Source organism: Physella acuta, unplaced genomic scaffold (genome assembly GCF_028476545.2).
Source record: "Physella acuta isolate Inbredline_101_S28 unplaced genomic scaffold, ASM2847654v3 ptg001426l, whole genome shotgun sequence".
Taxonomy (NCBI): domain Eukaryota; kingdom Metazoa; phylum Mollusca; class Gastropoda; family Physidae; genus Physella; species Physella acuta.
In genome coordinates, this window is record NW_026732941.1 from 232093 (window position 1) to 259536 (window position 27444).

Here is a 27444-nt window from a genome sequence, read left to right on the forward strand (position 1 = left end):
AAACATCGAGATTTGTAAAAATCTCGATTTTTTTTTTTTTTGCACGATTACTTTCTATATACTTCGTATATACGAGAAAGTAAAAAGACGAAAAAATAACCAAAATTTAACTATTTTTAAAAACAAGTTGGATGAGAATTATAGGTTCATTGTAATTAGCGTGTTTGTAAACTTTGTACTTTCAGTGAAAAAAAGAAATTATTTTAGTAAAGATTAGTGACTTTTAATAATGTAAAAATTTAAAACGTTTATCAAACTGTCATTTAAAAAAAAGGTACTAAACTCATAATATTTAAATTAATCAGGAAATGTTAACTGTTTTCATTAAACTGTAAATGTGATTTATTTTCATTCAGGCAAAAATTTTACCATTGAAAATTTTCATTGTAAAGACAAGTAACTTGCACTGTCTCCATCCAATACATTTTGTGTTGATGTAAATATGCCTGATGTATTACCCGGCTGTTGTAACTGACGTTCTAGACATTGTTTATTTAATCGCAACATTTCCATCTTCATCTCGTGTTTTTCTCTGGCCATTCTCATTTCTTCATCTTGTTTCTCCCTGGCCAACTTCAGTTCCTCTTGTTGTTTTTCTTTTTTTAATTTGATTTTCTCTTGTTCAAACTCTCTTTTGGATTCTAGTAATCTCATATAAGGTATCAACTTCCTTTTTAGGCTAGTTCTGGGTACTCCGTTTCGAGGGTTTATTTGTTGACTGAAATAAATAAAGCAATTAATTTCATTACAATAATAGTATATTCTAATCATTATTTAAAGTTATTCGTTTTTCTTTAACTTTATTAAATGTCAAGTAAAGTTCACTTTCAGACCTGGCGGTCTATAGGGCATATGTTTATGTGACATCGGATTATGAAAAGATTGTATGATTAAATGGACTCAGGGACGTTCTACTAACTTTAACCAGGATTCGAACTCGGGACGTGTGGTTTGGCAGACCAGCTCCTACCGCTAGACAACTCCCTCCCCTTATTAACTTTATTGGTTAACACAAATTATATGATGTTGGTCTAACTGTTTATTGTATACAAAACGTAGTATTAATTTACAGTAGACAAACCTTGATGAAGACAGTTGATGCGATGCGTAGTAGTTTTGTTCTGGAAAGAGAAACAGTTTTAAAAATACAAAACTATATATATATATATATATACATATATATATATATATATATATATATATATATATATATATATATATATATATATATATACATTGATTTATCTGCATACATAAAATGATTTTAGTATTTTCTTTTCTGAATATAGCTCTCACTGAGGAGTATATTATCAATTATCTTAAACTTATCGAGTAATCGACAATCGACCATTCTCGCAGCTGACATTCGGGTTATTGGTAAAATCATTCGGACTATAATGTGTCTTTAAGACAAACGTACGGAATTCAAACATATTAATTTTGAACATGTTCAATCCCAATAACAAATAGCTAAATAATTCTATAATCGTTGTCTAAGTGACAATACAATGTTACACTTATATCTTTTATACTCTACACAATCAACTCAAAAATAATCATTGTATTTCACCCACCTGTTTTGTTTTCTACTTGAAAATCATGTATAATTGGATCTGTGGTCATGCCTTGCTGAATTGTGTTATCTAAAACTGAACTAGACTGTACATTGTCCTGCCCATGGTAAAATGATGAAGTTTGTTCGGGCACTTGGTGTGAGTGGTAGCGTGCGGTTGTGGTGCTGTGATATGGTGTGATGGGTGGTAACTCCGAAGTGTGATTCACGTCAATTGCAGAGAAATGTGTGTCCGGATAATTTTCTGAAAAAATAAAAATTCGACTGCATTGTCAATTTATTTTTTTACTATCATTTAAATATATAATTTAACCCTTTGAGCCCGCCAGGCCGGTATACCGGCTTCAACATTAGGCATATATGTCCGAAAAGCCGGTTTTCCGGCCCGATGATCTAGCGCCATATTCCTAGCGGCCGGTATACCGTCTAATTAAATATAATTAGCGGAAGACTGACTAAAACTGCGCATATATCTTTTGAGTGCTGGATTATGATTTTAAAAATTGATTTTTAGGAAAAGTTAAAGTGTTTACATTTCGTAGCAATGCTGCCGAAACGAAAAGCTGAGCTACAGCCGTCGATTTCTGCAAAAGATGAAGCAAAAGACCGAAATATCAACAAAAGAAGTAGAATGACTGCATCTCAGGCAATACAACTACTTATTGATTCTGATGAAGAAGATAATATTCCTAGTCTATATTGTGATGATAGTGACGTTGAATTTGAGACTGAACTCAGTGACATTGAAATTGACAGTGACAATGAAACTGTTCAAGTACGTTCTGATGCACGTGGTGTCAAGGACAAAGACTAGTCGAAACGAAAAAAAAACTGTTTACTGGTGCAAAACATGCGAAGTTTTTCTTTGCATCGGGTCCGGCAGTGATAACTGTTTTGAAAGTTATCACGCAAAAGTGAACTTCTGGCGATGAACTAGTATGGCCAGGTATCAATAATAACAAAACAATCACTAAATTTAAATTTGTTTCTTCTCTGTTCTATCAAAACAATAATTATGTGTTCGTTTTATATACATTGTTCTGTTCAAACATTGTAAAAAAAAAAGAATTTCAGAATCTTGCTGCATTGTTGTTTGATCCTGAGTCTGGATACCAAATTTGGCTTGATTATCTCAAACGGTTCAAAAGTTATAGGCAAAGTTAGAAGCTGATAAGTGAAAATCGGTTTGGCCTGGGAGCTTAGGAAATAGGAGAAATTAGGTCAGGGAGGCCAGGGCTCAAAGGGTTAAGTTGATTTGGATATAATTGTATTAATCGATGCAAATTAAAGTATTTAAAAAGTAGCTCTCTCATCTTTAAAAAAAATCATACCTTCTCTGTAAATATTTTGTTCAGTGCTATCATTTCCTTGTTCTCTAACAATCATATCGTCTTCATCTACAATGATTCCATTATAAACTACTAACATCAATATTATGTTAAACACAAACACACAAACACACAAACATTAAATACATTTTCAATTTAACATCTATTGCAATTATGATGTTAATGTATAAGTTTTTTATTTTTAGTATAACGTAACTTTTTTCATATTCCTTAATTTCAATATATGCAAATCCGCAGTTTTAATTTTTAAAACTTTTTCAAAATAGTAAGAATACCTCTTCTGTAAATGTAATGTTCACGACGATCACTTGCCTGTTCAGCGTTGTCCATGTGTACATTGGTTTTATTATCTTTTAGAACTACTATCATCAGTATTTAATTAACGATTATATATATATATATATATATATATATATATATATATATATATGTTTGTGCGTGTGTGTGTGTGTGTGTACAAGGTATATGTATTATGTCGCTAATGTAAACAGAACATTTCGTAATAGTATTTGTAACTACCTGCTATTTCCAATGTTTTTACTTCAGCATTTTCCTGATGTTCGGTGACATCTATGTAATCATCTTCATTGTTTGCATTCTCTTCATTATCGTTATTTCTATTATCATGCTCGACTGATGTCATTGCTTCATTATTTTTATACACAGGGAGGACATCTTTAAACTCCTTCTGACATATTTCACACATGAGTTTCACTATTGACTTGTCAATGCTGGTCTCACCACTGACTGGGGACAGCTGTTTCAGCTGTTTTTTAACCTGACTTTTTAGCCTTTGGTATTGTTCTATAATACCTTTTGTTTTGAGATGTGAAAATTTGGGATGCTGACTTTTAAATTGTGATTCGATATTTTCCCAGGCTTTTAGTCGCTTAGCTCTAGTAGTTTTATCACGTTTCTTTGCTTCTATTGTGACCTTGTGCTCCTTAACCATCAGAAGAAGGTCAGATTTTTCTTCTAGAGACCAGTTTACAGTGCGTCTTGAGTTTGTGTTTCCTTCTCCAGATCTTGATGATCCACTTTCAACTGCCTGCTCTTCGTGTATTGTTCTTCTTTTAGTTTTGTCAGTTTTATTTAATTTGATGGTGTCTCTTTGTTCATTGTCTTTGACAATGTCAGCTTTAGTCCTGTGTATCAACTTGACTGAACGCTCATCAATTGGTATGCAGTCTCCAGAACTAGATGGTCCATCAACAGCTGTCTGTTCTTCGTTTATTTTTTCTGGCGAATCTAGTTTGAATTTAATTATTTTCCATGTATTTAAATGTATACATATATATATATAATATATATATATATATATATATATATATATATATATATATATATATATATATATATATATATATATAAATTATATATATAAATATATATATATATGAACTAGATGGTCCATTTTCAGCTGTCTGTTCTTCGTTTATTTTTTCTGGTGATTGTAGTTTGAGTGAAAATATTTTTTTTCAAGTATTAAAATTACTAGCTTTAAATTGTCAAGCCTTATATATATATATATATATATATATATATATATATATATATATATATATATATATATATATATATATATATATATATATATATATAAATTATATATATAAATATATATATATGTAATATATGTACATATGTATATATGTAATATATATATATATATATATATATATATATATATATATATATATATACGTTAGTATTACAGTATATCTACTGTAACTTCTGTAGAGTCTTTTTACCGATTTCTATAGAGATACTACACATAGTTCAATAACGCAGAGTTTACAACAAGCTAAAGGGGAAAAAGGGATGAACAATACTAATTATAAATGAAGATATTTAAACTCCCAATATAATGGATACATAATTGCCTTAATATGTTATTTTATAGTTCACTAAGAGTTCTATTGGAGATTTTTAAAAGATAATTTTGCTAATATTTTTCAAAAAGATAGCGACACTTTTGTAATAAAGGTTATTCAAAATTGCGGTAATTGACTGTATGAGCTAACAACACACATTTCTGAATTTCAATAAATCACAGTCTGAAACAAAAGAGGATTAGTGCCATACAGCATGTACACTATAATTTATATTGAAAATGTACGGCTTAGATAGTTAAACAATGGATACAATCTTCAAAACATAGACCGACATTAATTTACACAACAAAAAAGGTGAAAAAATATACAATTTGCAAATATACATTTTGCTTTAAGTAAATAAATAATTTTGTATTAATATATATTTCATCATCACATCCGCTTTCCAATTTGTTCCCAAGACACATGGGGAAAGTTGGTAGAGTTCATCTGTTTTAATAATCGCGGAATACTGGGGTATAATGTAGTCAGCACTATGCACTGCCACCTTCATTTCTTGAAAGTGAGTCGGCTACCCATCAGAGCTGGGTGGACTTAAAATTTTTATAGTGACCTGGGATCCGAACATAATTATTTCGGTTTGGCAGTCAGTCGAGAGCTATAACTTTTGACCACTTCGAATCCCAAATTATGATGTAGCTGTAACAACCGCTAAATCTAGTTATGCAGTTAAATATGTTAGATTTTACTTACTATGTACAAGTAATTCTCTGCTTTTCTTCTTAATTTCTTTTTTTAATGTCCTATTTAGTCCGTATTCTCGCATAAGAACTTCATCCCCTGCAATTTTGAGCACGAAATTTTTGTTTGAGATTAACTTGTTTACCAGCTCATTACGCAATCCCCATATTTTGTCGTCACGTAAACATTTTAGGGGTATCAATGAAGAAATCTGTAAAATATAGAATCAGACAAATTTAAAACAGGACAGTAGATGAAAATTTTGATAATTTTCGGACATGCATCTATAACATCCAGACAAAGTGTACGAGGGGGACGTAAAAAGATGAATTTTGTGCAAGCGTAAGAATTGTGTTTGGTATTGTTTCTCTGGGGGGGGGGGGGGGTCAGGTCCATGATCACGATAATATTTTGAATTTCACTTCAACATACTTTCGATATAATACAACACACAAATTAAACTTCATTTAAAGGGTATTATGTTTTTTTAAGATATATTACATTTTATTTTCAATACTTACTCTTAATAATTTACATTTGAGGACGTTAACAATGATGTCGTTTTTCAAATAACAGATATAGTTTATGTTCGGAACTTTACAAGAACAATAATCTAGGTAAGAACCTCAATTTAACCCTTAAATGCATGACTTTTTAAAAATGCTTTAAAAAAATATTTTTTAATTGTTTTGATGGGTATATGAAGAGTATAGTCAAGTAAAAAATATTTTTAGTTTAAAGATGGTCTTTAATGAAAAATCGAATTGTTGCATGTCTGCAACATTATCTAGTAAGTTCATAATTTTTAAGACAGTTGATCTTTTTACAACAAGGATATATGTTGCACTTGTGGCAAACTGTTTGAGCTTGATGTGAATTTGAACCTGGCATTGCACTATTCCACGAGACTTGATGTCCACACTGGTCCAGGAAATCCAGGGTCCACGCTGGTCTTGTAGATCCAGGGTCCACACTGGTTCAGGAGATCTAGGGTCCATACTGGTCCAGGATATCCAGGGTCCACACTGATCCAGGGTCCACACTGGTCCAGGATATCCAGGGTCCACACTGATCCAGGGTCCACATTGGTCCGGGATATCCAGGGTCCAGAATGGTCCTGAAGATCCAAGGTCTACACTGGCCTTGGAGATCCAGGAAGATACTCTGGATCACCAAGAGCATCTACTTCATATTATTCTTCACATATATTCACCTTTGATTTTTTAATGATTATGCTGAAACTAGAAGAAAAATACGGTACTATATAATCACCAATGCTGATGTATAAAGTAAAATAAAATAGTGCAAAAGTAGGTCAACATGCAGTACTGCAACCAACGTTTTGTGAAGATTTATAAATAAATTATGAATTGATTTTCAAAACAACCCATACAATATGTAATACATACCTCAAGTAGTCAGAAACATATTTTTTTAAAATTCCAATTCCAAAACCATTTTATTCGACTTTGATGAACTTTGAAAAAAATAAAAAAATGCTGAGATAAAAAACCTTGTGACCATGCACACATTAGAGATCGGCTTTGCGATAAAACAACTCTAGGTCATTTAGACATGCACAAAAGTGTAGGTTAACATTGTAGCAGTCTAACAACGCGATGAACAGAATCAAACATGTTTAGGATAATATTTTATGGTAAGGTAACTGGTATGTTGCAGATTTGAAGCGGTATGCATTTAAGGGTTTTAATGTAATATGATTTTTTTTATGGGCCATTTGATGTAAAATCAACCTAATATTATTTTTTGTAAAAATAATAATAGCACGCTGACTAAGCATAAAAGACTAACTAACATCTACACAGGTTGGATAAAAAGTACTACCTCTACCTTTGAACCGCCGGAGCTTGATGCGATTCAGTCGACTGGGACTACACACACACACACACACACACACACACACACACACACACACACACACACACACACACACATTTGCTTCCGTGTTTAAACCAGCATAGAAAATCAAAACTTAATGTTTTTAATTATGAAACAGAGCGAATTTTTCGGCACCTTAGAAAAAATAAGCTAAATTTCAGATGCTGCATGACACAGCTAGATAGTCAGTCTAAACATTACATTACCCTTGACAAAATATAAAAACTGACTTAACGTTTCGCTTGTACGATCGTTTCCGCCATCTTTTTTGTCACAAAACTTATTGCAGAATCTAGAATTATTTCAGTTTCTTCTCGCTATTTTCTATCGGGTTAAGGTTACATAAAGGAGGATGGTATGCATTGTATAATGATACGTATGGCTTCTTCTAACCTACATAAGAAACAACTCCAATCATTTTTATCGATCTACTTTTTAAATTGTGCCCGGAAGACTTAAAGAATTTACATGTCTATTCTATATCGAACATTTTAAAACAGATATTGCACATTATTTTAATGTGTGTTAAATTATTATATTTTTTAGAAATTGATACAGACGTATTTAACCATTCTTTGCAATTAAAATATAAATAGTTCTCTGGTTAAAAGAAATAATACAATAATTTTCTCATAAAAATGTTTTTTGCCTTTCATACGGCAAAGCATACGAGCACTGACGAATGGCTTAACTAACACAGTTGACAAAACAACTGCATGAAAACAAACAGTTTTTTTATTAAATAAGTCAATCGACTCCTACTACTGGCTACTGTATTCATTTTTTATTATCCAACTTACCCGGCTAATATTGTGGTCATTCACACAAAATAAAGTCAGGTCCATCAGATAAGATTTAATCTTTTCAACTCTAACATAAACACAAGCTTCTTTTAATTTCTTTATTAGGAATTGTATTTCTTCTGAGGATAAAATATATCTTATAGATAATTTTACTATAGTAAAACAACAATACATGGATAACGTCTACGACATGAATGTAAGGAAAGTCTATTGACTATAAACATACAAAGTTGAAAAATAATACAATTACGTTTTATTAAACTTGTAAACTGGTGATTTGATGACTTACTTTTGGTCACCTACATTAAACGAACAACGTAGAAATTATTTTAATTACTATATGATTTTTTACCTGTAGTAAATGTGACACTTTCTTTACCGTCTGACACGAGCATTTTTATTTTCTTTCTTGAAATCCCATCATTAGTGTGGTGAGTTAGAGGAAAATATTCTATGGCCTGCAAAAAACAAACCATCTTAATTTTCTTACTTTAATGACCTAAAATATTGTTCTCTTATTATTCGTTTAAAAAATACTTACCTGTAAAACGGTTTCTCTGTCATTAGTGTCCAAATGCATTGATATATTTGCAAAAATACTCAAACATATTTTTACAAAGTGATGTTTTAAATTAATCTGTAAAAGAAAAAAATCTTAACGTGTTAAGTCAGTTCATTGTTTTTTTTTAAATTTTCTATTGTTGTAAAATTATAATTATAACGTGCCAAAGAGCAAAGAACCTGAGAGGTATACACAATGGGAATTAAGGAAAAACGGAGCTCCAAATCTATTATTTGTAAATGAATTGTATTGTTAACTTTACAATGTTAAGAATAAAACTTAAAACACAGATCATTGTTGCAGTGTTTGAACGCACCATGTTCTAGTCATAGCAAAATGTATTAAAAACCGCCAAGCAAAATAAATGAAACTATTGTTACATAATATGTACAATCAACAGTTTTCTATTAAATAGTAATTAGGTGATCATATAATGTGAACGTTTTGTTCAAGAACACATTCTTTTAAAACGAAGAAATATTTCAATCCACTGATTATCTTGGTGAGAAGTCTCTCCTCCTTATAAAAAAACATATATATATATATATATATATATATATATATATATATATATATATATATATATATATATATATTAATGTAAATAATTTCGTACCTCGCAGTTTAAAAACTCGTTGATAGCTGGGATAATGTAATTTACAATTCCTTTTCTTGCAACACACTGTTTCAAGTTCAATAAGAGAAATATAATTAGTTGTTTTAAAGTTTAATATTGTTACATTTGTACAATAACAAATGCTTTATAAAGTAAATAAAAAATGTAACCACCTCTCCAAACTTCTGACTTGATTTTATGTAAAATTCAGCGATGTGTAAAAGCGTCAGTATAATAAAACATTGTTCTGTGGTATGCATTGTCTTGGCTTCATTGCAGATATATATTAAAGTATCTGTATCATAATTCAAGAAATTAAATTACAGTTGGTTAATTGCATTAAGTTTTATTAAAATCACGCTATAATAATTAATTATCAGGGCTTTAAAAAAAACCTTCAATAAAATAATGTAAGTTAACTAGTGTGACAAGAACCCAATTAATAAATTCAAAACTTTGAAAATGTGTTAACTTCCTTCAAATAAACATAAGAACACAATAGTCGTCAAAAGTTTTAATCTGGGCATCTATAGATGCCATTTCGTGATAGCTTAAAAAATGAATATTATGACCCATAAATACAAAATAGCAATCAAACCTGCATAACACGAAACTTTATTCTCAATCGTTCCATGTCTAACAACATCCAAAAATAACATCCTGATCAGATGAGTTATAAAATGACAATCGTCCTTAAAGTGTTCTCTTGTTCTATGAAGGATATCAAGGATGATTCCAGCTCCTGGCTAATTAGTAAGTAAATAGTAGTAAATAGTAGTAAGTAAATAAAATATGTACGTGTACACAATTCCATGTCTGATTAGACTAAATTACGCACTTTATTAGATTAATACAAGTTATCATGTCAATTATGCATTATGAATTTTCATTTTTTTCATTGTATACCTCGTAAATCTTGTTCAGCAATTCTTGAAAATTAATAATCCTGTAATATTCAATTTAAAAAAAAAATTATCAGATATTTGTAATTGTTTTAAAATCCACTAAGTGGTACTGAGTAGTGTATTTTTTTTTATACAAATGTTGAGCTTAGTAAATCAAAACTCAAAGTTTCACCTAGAAAAATAAAAGTAAAATACATATAAATATATAAACGCAACTCTTTTAATAAAGATTTTCTTAACAAAACATACACACATTTTACCTTAGGTTACGTTCTTGAATGTCATCGTTACATTTGCGTCTAGTAAATTCATTTAGACCTGTTGGTTCGTAAGTGACGTACATATGCAATAGAACATTAATATTTGCTACTCTATTGCCTTTGAAACATTTTGCAAAGTAAATAATTAATTGAAATGCAAAACATTATTTTGTATTATCTAGAGCACAGAATAGGGTTTGATAGTTAGAACTACTAAAGATGGGATTTTGTGAGTAAAGGGGTAATGGTAAGGGGGTAATGATCAAGGTGTAATTGACAATATTTGAATCCTCTTTTCAATAGCATTTCGCCCTTTTTACATTTGTATTTAATACAACTAAATCCGTTCTGAAAAATGGCAAATGTTAAATGTTAATTTGTGTGCGTTAAGTTACGGGTTTTTTTTTTAGAAGTTTTCTCTTTTCAAATGTTGAACACTTGTCAAGTAGCCTTTGCTGTTGTACAGATTGGGCGATTGTGATGGTTTCATGTTTAATTTTAATATTTTGCTGGTATTAGCTGCGTCATAATTAACAACATATGGTAATTACTTTTTAACATAAAGAAAGTTTGCACCAACATAAAAGAACCCTCACAGAAAAAAGGGCCAAATAAACTTGCACAGTTGAAAACAAACTCGCGCTTAGGGTTCATCCATTTATGACATCTACAAAAACTTTAAATTTTATAGCGTAGTCATGCTACCTTCCATACTATTCTACTTTTGACTTGATATGAACGCCCACAAACATGTAGTAGACCTGTAAAATGTTCTATTGATTTACAATGTCAATATCTTGCATTGACTTTACATGAAATCGAATATAGATCCAATATTTTTGTCAGCGTTTATCATTAGTTTTACCTTAAATTAGTATCCAGAATGTAGTAAAATAAATGTTTTGAAAATGGGAGTATACGAAATATTTAGTTTTATAAGTGTTCCATTTCCAACCAAAAACTCATCAAGGCATCAAACCCTTATTTTTGTATGTGGAAAAATGTATTTAAATTATTATTTTCTGTAGGCTACTTGAGGGGGGACCTGTAGTCAAAACACATTTTGCTACAAGCTATACAATACATGCTTTTTTGGAATTGTATTAGACTAATATGAGGCTTCCTGAAAAAAATAACTTTGAGGAAAAATATTGGGAGTCTGGTGCAAATCGGGTGGCTCTTGTTGAGTTTGTGAGTTTGATATTTTCGAATATTAAACATTAAGAATGAAGAAGAAGAAGAATACTACATTTTAGAATAAAGAAGAATGTATGTTAAGTATGGTTGATAAGTTTGTAATGTAGTCACGGGGTACCTCTTGCTTTTCTAAACGTGGTACGAAATTGAATCTGCCCTTCATCGTTCACAAATAAAGTCACGTTTTTTTACAGAACCCCCACCCCATCCATAGATTATCCTCATTGTTGTCAGAGTTATTTCCCAATCCTTCTTTTTTTGTTTTTATTCTTCAAAAGTTTATTTCTCCCTCATTTTTATACTTAAACCATCATATATAGAGAACCGTTAATCATATAAACATAAGTATTGTGTCATTTTGCAGTATTTAATCCGATTGATACAACTATTTTTTTTGTCATTTTAATTACTTTTTTTAAAAATCGTGCTACTAGCTAGTATATTACAATAAAAATCAGAGTTCGAAATCTAGGCAAATAAGGCGCAGTAGCAAGGTACAGCAGTCCATAGGAAAAAGCAGGCCTAAGTAGAGTAGTCGGATCATATCAGGAATACCATTTTAATACGCGATACTTAATTAGGTTGAAAAAATACAGCATGACCATTACAACAAAGAAGAAGAAAAAGCTAAATTTTATTTGGAATAAAAATAACTCATCGGAAATATAAATTTGAATTGCAGAATTTTTACCTCTATTTTCAGCTAAAGATGGCTGTTGATCCAACTCATTGAGAAAAGCTGTCCATAATTCTACGTCACGAGTTCCGTTATTTAAACAAACTGATCTTTGATGTAACTTGTGTAAACAAACAAAAATTGCGACAAATTCTAAAACATCGTTAGTTTTAACATTCGCTTCGTTTTCTGTTAAACTCTGCACTATAATGTAGTGTCCATTCTTTAATGCCAAGTCATAAGCTGTTTGACCTTTTTTGTTGACCCTATTGATGTCGTCTGTCTTCTTAATTAAAAGCTGGACCACATAGTTAAACCCGTATTTAGATGCCAGCATTAGAGCTGTGTTACCTTTGTTGTCTGTAGTGTTGACGTCAGCAGTTTTCTCTAACAAGAGGTGAATTATTTTAAGCTGTCTGAATTGTTTGTGTTTATCTTTAGATTTAAAGTATTGAACTTCAGTATGTATCACACCTAATTGTATAATGGCTATCATAAGCGGAGACCTGCCATCTCGGTCTACGTCTTTTGTTTGTGCATTATGGTCGAGCAAACACTTGACGATAGGAAACATGTATTCATCGATATTACGTTTTAAACATTTTATAAGGACAGTTTCGTGTTTATAATCATAGCTATTAACATTAGTACCGTGAGTCAATAAAAATTTGACGATACTAAAAGTTTTCTTGATAGGGGCATCAAGTGCACAGTGTATGAGTGCTGTTCTCTGTTGCTTGTCAACCTGGTTGACCTTTGACCCTTTACTGATCAAATATTTCACCGTGTTAACTAAACCAGCTTGTGCCGCCATCATGAGTAAAGTTCTACCTTTAGGACACACAACATCATCTTCTTTATAAAGTTTACAGACTTTTTCTATAAACTCGTAGTTTCTGTTTTCTAAAGCTATCATCAAAGCTGTTTTGTTGTACTTGTTTACTGCATGTATATCCTGTTTTATTTTAAGAAGGAGTTTTTCATTGTAAATGCCATCGAGAAAAAGATTTTTTCTTGCATACAACATAAGTAATGTGTTACTATCTTTATCTACAAGATCAAAATATGTTACGTTTTTTGCTTTAGACAAAATGAGCTCACACATGTTGGGATAGATTTGTGAAACGTTCATATAACATTGGATTCCAGATGCAGTTAGTTTATAACTAATAACATATGTATCTCGAGTTATTGCTGTTATCAGTATTTTCTTTACTGCAGCTTCAATCTGTGAATCACAAACCCCTCTACCCAACAAATCTTCAATGACTTCTAAGTCACCACATTTAGTAACCAGCATAAAAGCCGTTCTTCCTTTATTGTCTGTTTGATCTAAAGCTGAAATGTGACTACTGACCTGGTGTGAGCTTTGGTCTGATGGTTTAGTCTCTAGTAATAATTTGGTCATATAACGACTATTACATTTTGCTTTAGCAGCCCACATTAACGCTGTCCGACCTTGTTTGTCTTGGATGTAAATGTCAGCTTTATGCTCCAACAGGATCCTGACATGATATTCTATATCTTCTGTAACAGCTTTAACAGCTTTCATCAGCGCTGTTTCTCCAGAATTGTCAACAACGTTAACATTAGGCTTGTGATGTTCCAGCAATTGCCGCACTATATCTGCATTATCCCATGTTTCTACAGCATACATTAAGGCCGTCTTCCCTTCACTATCCCCCATGTCAATGTCCCTATAAATTCCTGCTGGTATAAATCTCGTCTGTACAGCCAACATGAGCACCGAGGTTTTGTTGTTGTTGACATGGTTGACGTCAGCGCCATGATGAAGTAGCTCTTGTATTATATCATTTGGTTGATACATATTGTATGGATAACTATATATCTCTCTCTTTATAGCCAACATAAGAGCTGAATTCCCATCATTGTCTACAACATTAACGTCAACACGACGGTTTGCAAGAAGTAGTTTGACACTCTCCGATGATTTCTTTTCTACAGCAAACATTAACGCTGTTTTACCCAGCCTGTTTTTATAATTAACATCGTGTGTACAAGAGAGTATTCGTGTTGTGATGTCTACATTTTCATTTTGTACAGCTAGCATTAGAGGTGTATTTCTTTCACTGTCTACTATATTGACATCAGAATGATCTAAAATTACATTAATTAAATTATTATCTGTGCTGTCTTTTAACACTTTCATAATTGCTGTTTCACCTCTATTATCTTTTGCATTTAAATCGTTAACATCCGCTCCATGTTTCAACAACACCTCAACAACCTCTGGTTTACCAGCCAGCATTAGAGCTGTGTTACCATGGTGATCTGTTTTGTTGACATCAAACCCTTTAGAAATCAGCCACTCCACAACTGTAGCACAACCACCAGAAGCTGCTAACATGAGAGCGTTTTGTCCTTTAAAGTTAACAATAACATCCACAGTACCGTCATACAGTAACTCTACAATGTCCAGGTGGCCATTCATGGATGCTATCATAAAAGCTGTATTGCCATCGACATCAAATATAGAGAGATCGCTCTGTTTTTGCAAGTCATTTACTATACTGTAAAAACCTTTCATAGCAGCTAACATCAAAGTAGTCCGACCAAATTTGTTTGTTTGGTTTGTACTTGAATATGTACTGCGTATATAGCAACTATTAACAGTATATGTTCTACTTTCATACTGTAGTAAAATTGCAGCTGTTATTACATTTTCACCGTTTAATGCGATACCTAACGCGTTATTTCTTTCTCCGTCAACCATATTTACATCGGCTCCATACTGAAGTAACAATTCTACTATGTTAAAGTGACCTCCCTCAGCTGCACATACAAGTGCCGTCTCTCCATTTCTACTTATTCTATTATTGACTGCAGCACCTTTCTCTAGTAAAAGCTTTACAATATCAAAATGTCCCTTAGTAGCAGATCTACAGAGTACAGATTCTCCATCTAAATTGATTACATTCAGATCAGCTCCAAATTTTAGTAAAAAATTTGTTATATCGAAATGTCCTTTGTCACAAGCATAAAATAGAGCAGGAGATAGGCCTCCGTTAACGTCCGCGCCATTTTCTACCAATAGTTTTACAATGTCGAGGTTTCCATTACAAGTAGATTTACACAGTGGGGTGTCTCCTGAATTATCTTTTTTATTAACATCAGCTCCAGCTTCTACCAACATTTTCACAAGTTCAAATGATCCAAGTTTACAAGATTCATGTAGTGGTGTAGTAAACGTTGTAAAATTAATATCAGCGCCATTGTCTACCAGCAGCTTTACAATCTCAACAAAACCTTTTCCTGCAGAATAACACAGGGCTGTCTTGTGGTAGAAGTCTATCAAGTTCACATCAGCCTTGTGCTTCAGCAGTAGTTTAACTACTTCAAGACGTTCATGTTCTGAAGCTTTTATTAACGCTGTCTTTCGGCTATAGTTTCTGCTGTTTACATCAATTCCATTAGTAAGTAATATTCTCATTACATCCAATTGACCTTTACCTGCTGTCGAAACTAAGATGTGCCGAATTTTATTCAGCGACTTCTGATTTTTTTATTTTTTTTATTGCTTGTTTAAGATCATCTAAATAATCATATCTTATAGCTATTCTTATTTCCTTTAAAATATGTTTATCCGATGCAGCCATTTTGGTGAAGAAAATTTCTAAAACTGAATAGAATAAAAAATGAAATTAACTTTTAACTATTTAAAAACACGAAATTCTGTTAAAAATTAAAGATGTTATTAACCATTTAAGCATTACAAGGAAAACAGTAATCGATCGCCTTAAACATTTAGCCTAATTTTTCCCACGTTTTCTTTAACTTGCTTTCTCTGTGTCTGTGTTTCTGTGTTTGTCTTTCCAATCAAATCTTGCGATCGAAATTTCTGGCACTTCCCAGTTAGCTAGCGCGCTGAAATTTTCAGGGAAGCTTTCTTTTGGATGACCATTGAATATTCAATTGTTATTATTACTAAATTGATCAATGGAAACATTTTATTGAGCATTTTAGACCGCTATATAATCTATATATATAATTCTCCTCTGCGAGCCATTAGAAAAAAACCAGCGACGCGTAGCTAGCCTCTCTCTTGCCGCGCGCAGTGAAGCGAACGATCCCACTTCGCGACAGGCTTAGGGGCAGATAATTTAGTTTTAACCGACTTTACAGGAGGTAACTATTACCACTGGTGGCCAGTTTGGGGGAGACGATATGGTCGAGTGGTTGGGCACACGATTGCTATCCCACTCGATACGGGTTCAAATCTATGTGTTCTAGTCAGTAACGTATTCACACAACGTGTTTTTTACGAGTTGTCTTTTTACGAGTTGTCTTACTAACCTCTTTTTACGAGTTGTCTTTTTACGAGTTGTCTTCGTTTACCCAAAAAAAAAGTGAAAAGATAAAATCGATAGCAAGATTTCAATGCAAACAAACAGACAAAGACTAAAAAGTAGAAAATAATAATCATTAAAAAAGTTTTAAAAAACCCACGTTTTCTGATTGAACTAAAAAGTAGAAAATAAATACTATACATCACAATAATGCAAGCGATCACTCTACTATAAGCGATCAAAAACGTGGGGCGCCGTAATTTTCTTACAGTTTCTAATACTGTTGACTCTCTACAAGCTCCCTAATAAAAGTCAATAGTATTATCTAATCAATTGTAATATAACTTTTACTTCGGCGCCCCACGTTTTTCATCGCTTATAGTAGAGTGATCGCTTGCATTATTGTGATGTATAGTATTTATTTTCTACTTTTTAGTTCAATCAGAAAACGTGGGTTTTTAAAAACTTTTTTAATGATTATTATTCTATTGCTAACAAATACTTAAATACATTATACAAATTAGGGTTAGAAGCTCACATAAATTATTTCTGACGTGAGCTAAAAATGTTGTGTCAATTAGAAGTGTTTACTAGTAAAACTATTTCTTCATCGGCAACAACTTTCATTAAAGAGCATTCTTAAGAATGGACAACTTAAAGCTAAGTAGCACTTTATTTTGCAATTGCTAAGTTTTATATAGCTAAAACGATATCAATGCCAAACCAAAGCGTTGAATTTTAGTACAACACACAATTAATTAAGGTATTTTACTATGAAACAAAAATGGTTATTATAGAAGTATCGCTGAATTAAGTACGATCACTAAATTCCTAAAACTTTAATGTTAAAAATCTACAGACAATTTACGAACGTACTTGAAAAAGTATATTAATTAATATCAAAGTGGCTTGCCAGAGTTCTTCTAAATGTATTGATAAAGTATTCCAGTTCTAGTCCTATGTTTTATAAAGTCAAGATGGGGTGTTTGAAAACGTAATATGTAATTTGAGGTTGGCTAACGTTAACACGGTTGATCAGTAGTTTTTAAACTATGTGTTGCTCCACCTCTCTTGCAAAACACGAATTCTTGATACTTACCCATCACTCATCCCATAAATTGCTTTAATGTTTTACTAAGACTTTCCCAAATATGACAAATGCCCGAATGGACACTTGCATGAATAAGACAATTTCCCTAAAGTCACTAGTCCGACATGTACGATATGGGTACAGGTTCAAGTCAGTAGACCGTCCCTGAGTATACCCAACTCTGATGGGTACCTAACTCACGTTAGGGAAAGTAATGGCGGCTGGGCATAATGCTGACCACACTATCTCTTCATATGCCGAGGTCACAGAAACAAGTGCACTCTACTTCACTTGCCCTATAGACCGTCAGGTTTGAAAAAGGGAACTTTTACTAGTCCAACGGCAGAACAAGTTTCTTTCGAGATAACGTATTTCTCCCTTATTTAACAACAATGTCCCTAGATATTGACGGGGAGCTCCATATCATCCAACCGAGGAGCGCCGGCTGTTATTTTCTCACTGTTGAATCAACCTGTTCCGAATCCTTTGTGTAGCACACAATATCAACGGAAAAAGACGCTGGGGTTTTCCCCACGAGCATACTTAAATTCAAGGCGATCAAATAAAAGACAATCAAACAAAATAATCCAAGACACATTTTCATAAAGATATTTATAAATATATATATATATATATATATATATATATATATATATATATATATATATATATATATATATATATAATTATATGTATATATATATATATATATATATATATATATATATATATATATATATATATATATATATATATATATATATATATATATATATATATATATATATATATATACTAGCTGCATCCCGTGCTCCGCCACGGTAAATCTTTTTTAAATGTACCAAGTTGGGAACATAACAAAACTAAACACAACACAATCGAACGCAAAAAAAAACACAAATTAAAAAACAAACACAACACTCATAACCTAAACACAATTTAAATGCAATCATAAAGGCATATTGCTCACAGTCTAGCCCGTAGGGCCAAATTGCGCCCTTTCCGAGCGCCCGCACGCGTCTGACACAGTGAATGACTACAAAACAGAAGCGTAGCGACCCTTTCCGGCGCCCGGGGACAAACTTTCGATTTGATCCCCCCTCAAACTTACGATTTGCACCTCCTTCACTCAAAATTTAAATTTCCACCCCCCCGCCCTTAAAATTTCGATTTGCCCCCCCCCCCCACTCAGACTTTTGATTTGCAACCCCCCCCCCCCCGCCCTAAAACTTTCGATTTCCACCCCCCCCCCTCGCAAATGTTTTCCAACCCACTTTAGCGCCACCTAAGCTCGGCATCCGCGGACGTATGCCCCCCCTCGCAACGCCTCTCCTATAAAACCCCCAGCTTGTCCGCAAACCGAAATATAGTATAAATAATAGGCAGTATTTAAAATATCCGTGTTTTACCTACCATATATCACTTTATCAATTCACGCATTAAATTTTAAACATTTACAATAGAGTTTCATAACTAAAACCATTGCGCACCTAATGAACGTGATGACGCGTCTATAATAGTGCGAAATAGTTGATTAATAATTATAAGTAGTAAACAGTACATTCAGTGAATAAAATAAATAAAAGCTTGCCTTTTATCAATCCACTAGGCATGCTGCCCAGCTTCGCTTAGGCTTTCGAAAACATTGAGAATTTGAATGCTTAATTAATTCGCCCGAGTGTCGGTCTACGACCTCAAGAGTTATGAAGAGGTTCCTCCGTGGACATTTTTAAAAAATTTATAGCTCATATAAGGTACCGGTCAGTCGAGGTCAGTTTTGACCCCCTCATCGTAGACTTTTCGCCCGTGTTCTGTCGCCCCAAGGCAAGGTCCTGCCAAATTTGAAGCGCCTGCGGCGCCGGGAAGTGCCCTATCGGACACCCGACAATCTAGATCTAGATTCCTAGAAGAATTTTTTTTTTTAAGTTTAGCCCGAGCATAATTAAAAAATAATACATACCAAGTTGACTTGGTGTGTCTCGAACCCGCACCACCTGCGTGGTTTACTGTACACTAACATCTCCGCTATTGAGGCACCTTATAATATACGGAGAATGAAACACGTATTTTAAAATCTTAACTTACGCGAATATGCCTATTCTTTCAAATTAATTTTTTTATCCCAAATTAGCCAGTTCCAAACAAAGATTTTGTATAAAATAAATAAGTCTTGAAATAGTTTAGTCCTAAAATAGAAATTTATTTTTGGAATTGATTTTAGAGAAGTTAGAGTCTAAATCTAGATCTTAGCGTCTACGTCTAGATCTAGTTATTGCGTAGATTTAGATTTAGATTTAGTCTAGATCTAGAATCTCTAGATCTAGAATCCAAATACATAAAATGAATTTTAGGAGTTTAGGCCGGAAAAATTGTATTGTATACATTTCATAGTGTACGTAGATCTAAATCAAATTTGAATGAAATAGTTCATTTCTTTTTATTCTAAACACGGCAGATGGCGTCATTAGTTAATGTATAAGCAATAGTGACGTCACAGTTTTATGCGTTCTTTTTCACATATATTAATGCTTTTCCGGTTGCATAAATAATACTGTTTCTCTACATTCGAATACGCCTTTAATTTTTATTTTTCTTCTTTAAATAAAATTGTGGTTATACATTTAAAACATCTAACATATTATTTTCAACAAAAGTCCGTATAAAGTTCTCCATATATCGCTGCCGTTTCTGACGTGATGTCCGGCGAAAATATTTTGCGGACAGACAGAGAGAGAGAGAGAGGTGCGAACGTGGGGTTTTATAGATTTAGATGATAATTATAATTTTCTAACAATAATTTGCTCTTACATATCCGCATAATTTGCATTCACATTTTGCTAATTATATTATTGCAACACTAATTCCTTTTATGACATCTGTATATTTGCATTCACATTTTTGTTTATTAGCGTGAGTTTAATTTTTTTTTTAAATTACCTCCCTTGTCAAAATTAGAAAAAAAGAGTAATATAATTTGATTTTCTACCTTACTGTTATTATGTTTTTAAAATGTATCTACTTTTTCGAGGAATATAAACGAAATGATATTTGACATTGATTCTTTTAATATGTTTTAACAGTGTGCGTGTATTTAATATTTTCTTTACGTTATGGAAAAGATTAAAAACAGTGGCAATTATAAAATAGCTTTATGTTGTTATATAAACAAACCCTACTCCATAATTTATAATAAAACGCTGCGATGCACTGAAAAGGAGTGCATCGTGCCATGTTTCTGGTTTCTCTTCACATCGAGTAAACCTTTCGCCTTTTATTTAAGATCGATAACCTATCCGCACCATCCAATGATGTCATCTCCTCGCACGATGACTTACGCAATTATAATCACCGCCAGCAAAGAGACTTGGGGAAGAGCCACCCGGACTACGGTTCGGGTTGCTTAATGAAATCCTGGGCCCAACCCTTTTCAGCAAACTCAACTACGTACCTGAATCTACCCGATGAAGATTGCCCAGAACTGTACCCAGTCGACACACCAACTATCCAAGTTCGAATCTCCTCAAAAGGACACCCCAACCTACGCGGACATGTCTTACGACAACTCATTAGTAATGAACAAATCCTGCTCCTCAACTACGGCAGAGCAGACACTTGGTTTTTCTCCCCAACAGCATTCGATGTCACCACGATGCACAATACACACAAAATACACGGCCCTTACACACTACACTTCACACTACACGAAAAAGATAGAATCAACGAAACCCTTAGGTGGGTACCCCCACACTCAACGATCTCACACTCATACAAGCACTACAGCCTTACAGCAACAAAGAACCAACCATAACCACAATTCCTCACACCAGTAACCGCATCTTCTCCATACACACTGACAACCCAACAAACACCCCTCATTACATTCAAATAAATTACAAAAACAAATCCCTCAACATCCTAGTAGCAATCAACGGAAGGAAACAAGCTTGCCAGACTTGCTCTTCAACCTCGTATTGGACCAACCACTGTCCAACATCTAATGTAAAACTGACAACATCACTGGCACCAGCCGCACCTGCACAGCAGCAATTAACAAAACCTCCTAAATCTACGATCCTGCAAGCCACCCTCACTACGACTGCACCGACTTCACCAACCAAAGAGCCCAAAACTCAATTCAAGAAACCAACTAGTCCAGCTAAACCGCAAAGCAAACCAACAACCCCTAGTTCAAGCACAGCGAAAACACCAACCGTTAAACCATCTGAATCAACAACCCCCAAATCGAACCCTCCTTCACCATCCACGCTAAACCCAGCCAAGTTCACGTTTACAGCGAAGCCAACCCTTGTATATAGACATAGCAGAGATACAGAAATGCCCGAGTACACAAGTCCAAAAAGGAAAAAGGAACACAGTCCGACAGACACAAAGCAATCAAAAAGCCAAAAAACAACAAAGCGGGTACATGACAACAAACTCTGCAGGTTTTACACCCAGCGATGCAAATCAGTTGAGGAAGCTAAAATACACGAACGCCATGAACATGGGGATTTCTTACTTTGTGAAATTTGTATTGACAAGATTCCGCACACATATTGGACTTGGTACCTAGACATATACGGGCACTATATAAAAAACCATCCTGTAGTAACGATGTACTCCTGTCACTCTTGCAACCTCTGCCTCCCTTTAGAAAGTATAAAGGCTCACACGGAAAGCCACCACCCGCCACCCAAATAATACGCTTCGAATGAACATTGTTTTAATTATAGCAAACTTAGACGTCTTTTATAAGAAAAATAAAAAATTGTATGACATGTCTAAAATATGATCTCGGAATATGCCAGGTATGTATATTTTAAACATGCAACCCTTTTCACACAGCTAACTCCTGGCTCGACAGGAGTGAACTGTGTGTAAGGAAATATATTAAACTTAAAAAAAAAAAGCATGGTGCCATGTTTACCTTTATGGTTCCAAAATCTATAGCGATGACGGAAGGAAGAACTGACACAGTACCTAGCCGCTTATATTATAGATATATATATTTAACCATACATACATGCATGCATATATATATATATATATATATATATATATATATATATATATATATATATATATATATATATAAATATATAAATACATACATATCTATAAATATATAGATTTCAGGAAGTATACATAGATCTAAATGACTAGAAATTCTAATTACAAACATTAATTAAAAACTAATTTTCATCAATACTTACTGGATAGTGGAATACCATGTGAATGGAATATTAAAAAAAAATACAAAAGTTATATTCCCTTAGTTATTGTAATAGCTGATGCCAATCATATTCATGTTCAGCAGTTTAACATGTCTTGTTTAACTGAACGACTCACAGTTTTTGAGGAAATGGGCCGGTAGTTGAAAAATTCAAATCGGGATTCCCCGTTTGGTAACCTTCGGAATTTCCTACAAGTTATTTTTCTTGAACACATTATTCGCGATTTTCTTTTCCATTCATTTTAACCCTTCCTTTTTGTTCATGCTATTTAATAAAACCCCAAATGTAATAAATACACAACTAAAGCTACTTAACGAAGTAACGTACGGCTTTTGCACTCACAATACCATATAGTGGATTTAACATTTTAGCATCTTTTTTGTACATCTTATTGCGAGGGCTATATTATTATAGTTGTATTCGCTGGCCTATATATATATATATATATATATATATATATATATATATATATATATATATATATATATATATATATATAAACAATAAGTTTCTTTACTTTGCCAATCTTTAATTATTTTAAATATTTAAGTCCTGGATCTATTATAATATCATCATCATTTCTCGTTCGTGCCCAAGACACATGTGGCAGATGAAGTGGAGTTCATCTGCTTCATAGACAACGGCATATGAAGAGCTATTGTGTTCAGCTATATGCCCAGACGCCTTTGTTTCTGTAAAGGAAGTTATGTACCCATTAGTGATGGGTGGATTCAGGGACATTCTACTGATTCGAACTCGAGACTCTAGGGTTAGCAATATAGCTCTCTACCCGCTAGGCCAAGCAGTCCCCTCTATTACAAGTTTCAATCTAAAAGGAAAACTTGGGCATGTTCTTTTTTCTGTATATTAAACTAAACTTAAGTTTAATATAGCTAAAATATTTACAATAGTCGAATGTGAAACGAATTTTTAAATTCTAGAGCCAAGTTCTGCTGTAATCACTACCCATCCTAGGCAAAAAAAAAACTATCTTTTGTTGAATGTTAGGGTCTAAATCTCAGGGGTTAGGAGCTAGAGGTAAGATCAACATTTATGGTTTAACAAAACATTCAGGTGTTCTCTATTTTTGTCGTTTGAATAGTGTGCTGTGTTAGTTGTGCACAGTTCGGCAACTAGAAGCTCTAACATAGAGATCAGTCAAGCGTGTCTGCTTTTTAACGATGAATGTATACATCAGGGCAACCTCATGTGTTTTTTTTTTTAAATAGAACTAGGTTTGTTAATTAATATCAGCTACAGTAAGCTCCACACTTAAACTTCAACGTCCACAGAGAAAAGACAAATTCATATTTATTATCAAAATCACAACCACACCCACACTGACATCCATATTTACATTCACATTCGCAACCAATTCCACATCGACACCCATATCGATATTCTCATCCATATTCACATCCGCATCCATCTCAACATCTACATTTACACCCTTACAGCGTCTACATCTACATCTACATCAACAATCATAACCACATCAAATTCAGATCCAGATGCGCATCCAAATCTACAAGGTCTAGGTCTAGGTCTAGGTCTAGGTCTAGGTCTAGGTCTAGGTCTAGGTCTAGGTCTAGGTCTAGGTCTAGGTCTAGGTCTAGGTCTAGGTCTAGGTCTAGGTCTAGGTCTAGGTCTAGGTCTAGGTCTAGGTCTAGGTCTAGGTCTAGGTCTAGGTCTAGGTCTAGGTCTAGGTCTAGGTCTAGGTCTAGGTCTAGGTCTAGGTCTAGGTCTAGGTCTAGGTCTAGGTCTAGGTCTAGGTCTAGGTCTAGGTCTAGGTCTAGGTCTAGGTCTAGGTCTAGGTCTAGGTCTAGGTCTAGGTCTAGGTCTAGGTCTAGGTCTAGGTCTAGGTCTAGGTCTAGGTCTAGGTCTAGGTCTAGGTCTAGGTCTAGGTCTAGGTCTAGGTCTAGGTCTAGGTCTAGGTCTAGGTCTAGGTCTAGGTCTAGGTCTAGGTCTAGGTCTAGGTCTAGGTCTAGGTCTAGGTCTAGGTCTAGGTCTAGGTCTAGGTCTAGGTCTAGGTCTAGGTCTAGGTCTAGGTCTAGGTCTAGGTCTAGGTCTAGGTCTAGGTCTAGGTCTAGGTCTAGGTCTAGGTCTAGGTCTAGGTCTAGGTCTAGGTCTAGGTCTAGGTCTAGGTCTAGGTCTAGGTCTAGGTCTAGGTCTAGGTCTAGGTCTAGGTCTAGGTCTAGGTCTAGGTCTAGGTCTAGGTCTAGGTCTAGGTCTAGGTGTCTAGGTGTAGACGTTACGTTGTCGAATTGTTTAGTTTTCTAATTGTCTATGTGTCTAGGTGTCTGTCAGTAAAGAGTCTAGTTTCTAAGTGTAGATGTCTAGGCGTCGAGGTGTCTAGATTATGTCTGGGTCAGGGTCTGTGTCTAGGTCTAGTTTTTTAATTTAATGTTTACAGAATTGTGTATTTACTTTATTTTGAAATTTGTACGCTGACAACAACTTACAATAATTATACTTTCAGATTGTTTACAGTTTTAACGATGGGTCCCTTAATGCCTTCTTTATCCAAACTATGTAACTGTTCTACTTCAAAATTGTGTTTAGTATGGGAATTCTATTTAACCTATTCAGAAGACTTGCAATTTATTGCCTTATGTTTAGGCTATGTGGTACCTGCATTGGCAATACCCATTAATATTTTCCTCAGATATAAAATTAAAGTTGATGTAGTATTAGAATTATGTAACATATATTCAGAATTTATGAAACCAACGTCGTGGAGAGAATTTGCAAACGCCAAAACTCTTACTAGTTTTTGGAGCCTAGCACAGACAGCAATAGAAAATAAAATACTTAAAAAAAACTTTTTAAAAAACCACGTTTTTCTTGTGGACTAAAAAGTAGAAAATAAATTTTTCTTTTGTGCTTCCTCGAGCTGTGCAGGTTCTTGTGATGACTGACAAAAAACGTGGGTACGTTCACCATCAAATTTCCCGACCCATCTGCCCGACCCACGTTTTTTGTCAGTCATCACAAGAACCTGCACAGCTCGAGGAAGCACAAAAGAAAAATTTATTTTCTACTTTTTAGTCCACAAGAAAAACGTGGTTTTTTAAAAAGTTTTTTTTAAGTATTTTATTTTCTCCTTTTTAGTCCGTTGCTACACATGAAAAACGTGTTTTTTAAAAAAGTTGTTTATATAGTTTATTTTCTACTTTATCTAATGACTTGATTAAGTATGACTTGACTAAGTGTTTATAAATACACGGACTAAAAAAATCTTGAGCGACCAGGATTCGAACCTGGGTTGTCGCGGCCACAACGCGAAGTACTAACCACTATACGATCACGGCCAGCGCGCTCACATCGATTGGGGCCGAAGTAACTGTGTCTATAAGCCTCCAGTCTTGTCGGTATCTTTAGAAATCATGTCCTCAATTTTATGGTCCTTGGGGCGTAATTAAATTAAGCTAATTACGGTCTCTAATTGCTAGTTTTTATGATTGCATCTGAAATTGTTAGGCGAAAGTAGCCTGTATGCCAAATTTCAGATCTGTAGAGCAATCAGAAGTGGGCTAATTTTCGATGTCAATTTTAACAACAAACAAACAAATCCACAAACGCGAAGCTGAGTTAAGAAAAACGTGTTAAAAAAGAAATTACTTCTGTTAAAGTACGCGCAGCCCTGCAAATCAGTAAAACTGCAATTAATATTTTAATACTGGGTTTAAATCTGGTAAATTACAGTAATCGAGATTCATTTTCAAGATGGGATTACAGATTCATTATTTACGGAGCTTATAATGTGTGTAACGATGTAAAACAGTCGAAAAAACAGGTGTCTAATTTATATAATGCCCAACACAATACAAGAATAACAGAAAATTATCAAACCTCTCTGCTGAAACTAAGAATGAGCAAAAGATAAACACGACTGAAAATCTAGATGTCATCGAGAATAAATCAAAACAAACGAAAGAAAGCAAACACGGAAATAGTGAAACTTTACAAAGTACCCCGCTAATGGATGTTGTAGAAACTACCCAATATAAAAACCTAGACAAAACAATATCTTCGGAGACACAACAGAAAATAGAAAGCACATCTTCACTACAAAACATGAAGCCTGATGTAAAACATTCGAAACAAAAGCTCTCTAATATGTATAATGCCCAACACAATACAGGAATAACAGAAAATTCTCAAACATCTTTTGCTGAAACTAAGAATGAGCAAAAAATAAACACAGCTGAAAAACTCAATGACATCACGAATAAATCAAAAGAAAGCAAACACGGAAATAGTGAAACTTTACAAAGTACCCCGCTAATGGATGTTGTAGAAAGTACTCAATATAAAAACCTAGACAAAACAATATCTTCGGAGACACAACATAAAATAAAAAGCACATTTTCACTACAAAACATGAAGCCTGATGT

At 33.6% G+C, this 27444-nt stretch overlaps 1 protein-coding gene across 1 annotated transcript; it reads left to right on the forward strand.

The window, feature by feature from the left end:
• Positions 1–21274: 21274 nt before the first annotated feature.
• On the forward strand, positions 21275–22514 carry LOC131927652 (mucin-2-like). Its single transcript, XM_059283409.1, has 2 exons — positions 21275–21382; positions 21546–22514. Exons 1-2 carry the CDS (start codon positions 21275–21277, stop codon positions 22512–22514), a joined length of 1077 nt encoding a protein of 358 aa, XP_059139392.1.
• Positions 22515–27444: the final 4930 nt, after the last annotated feature.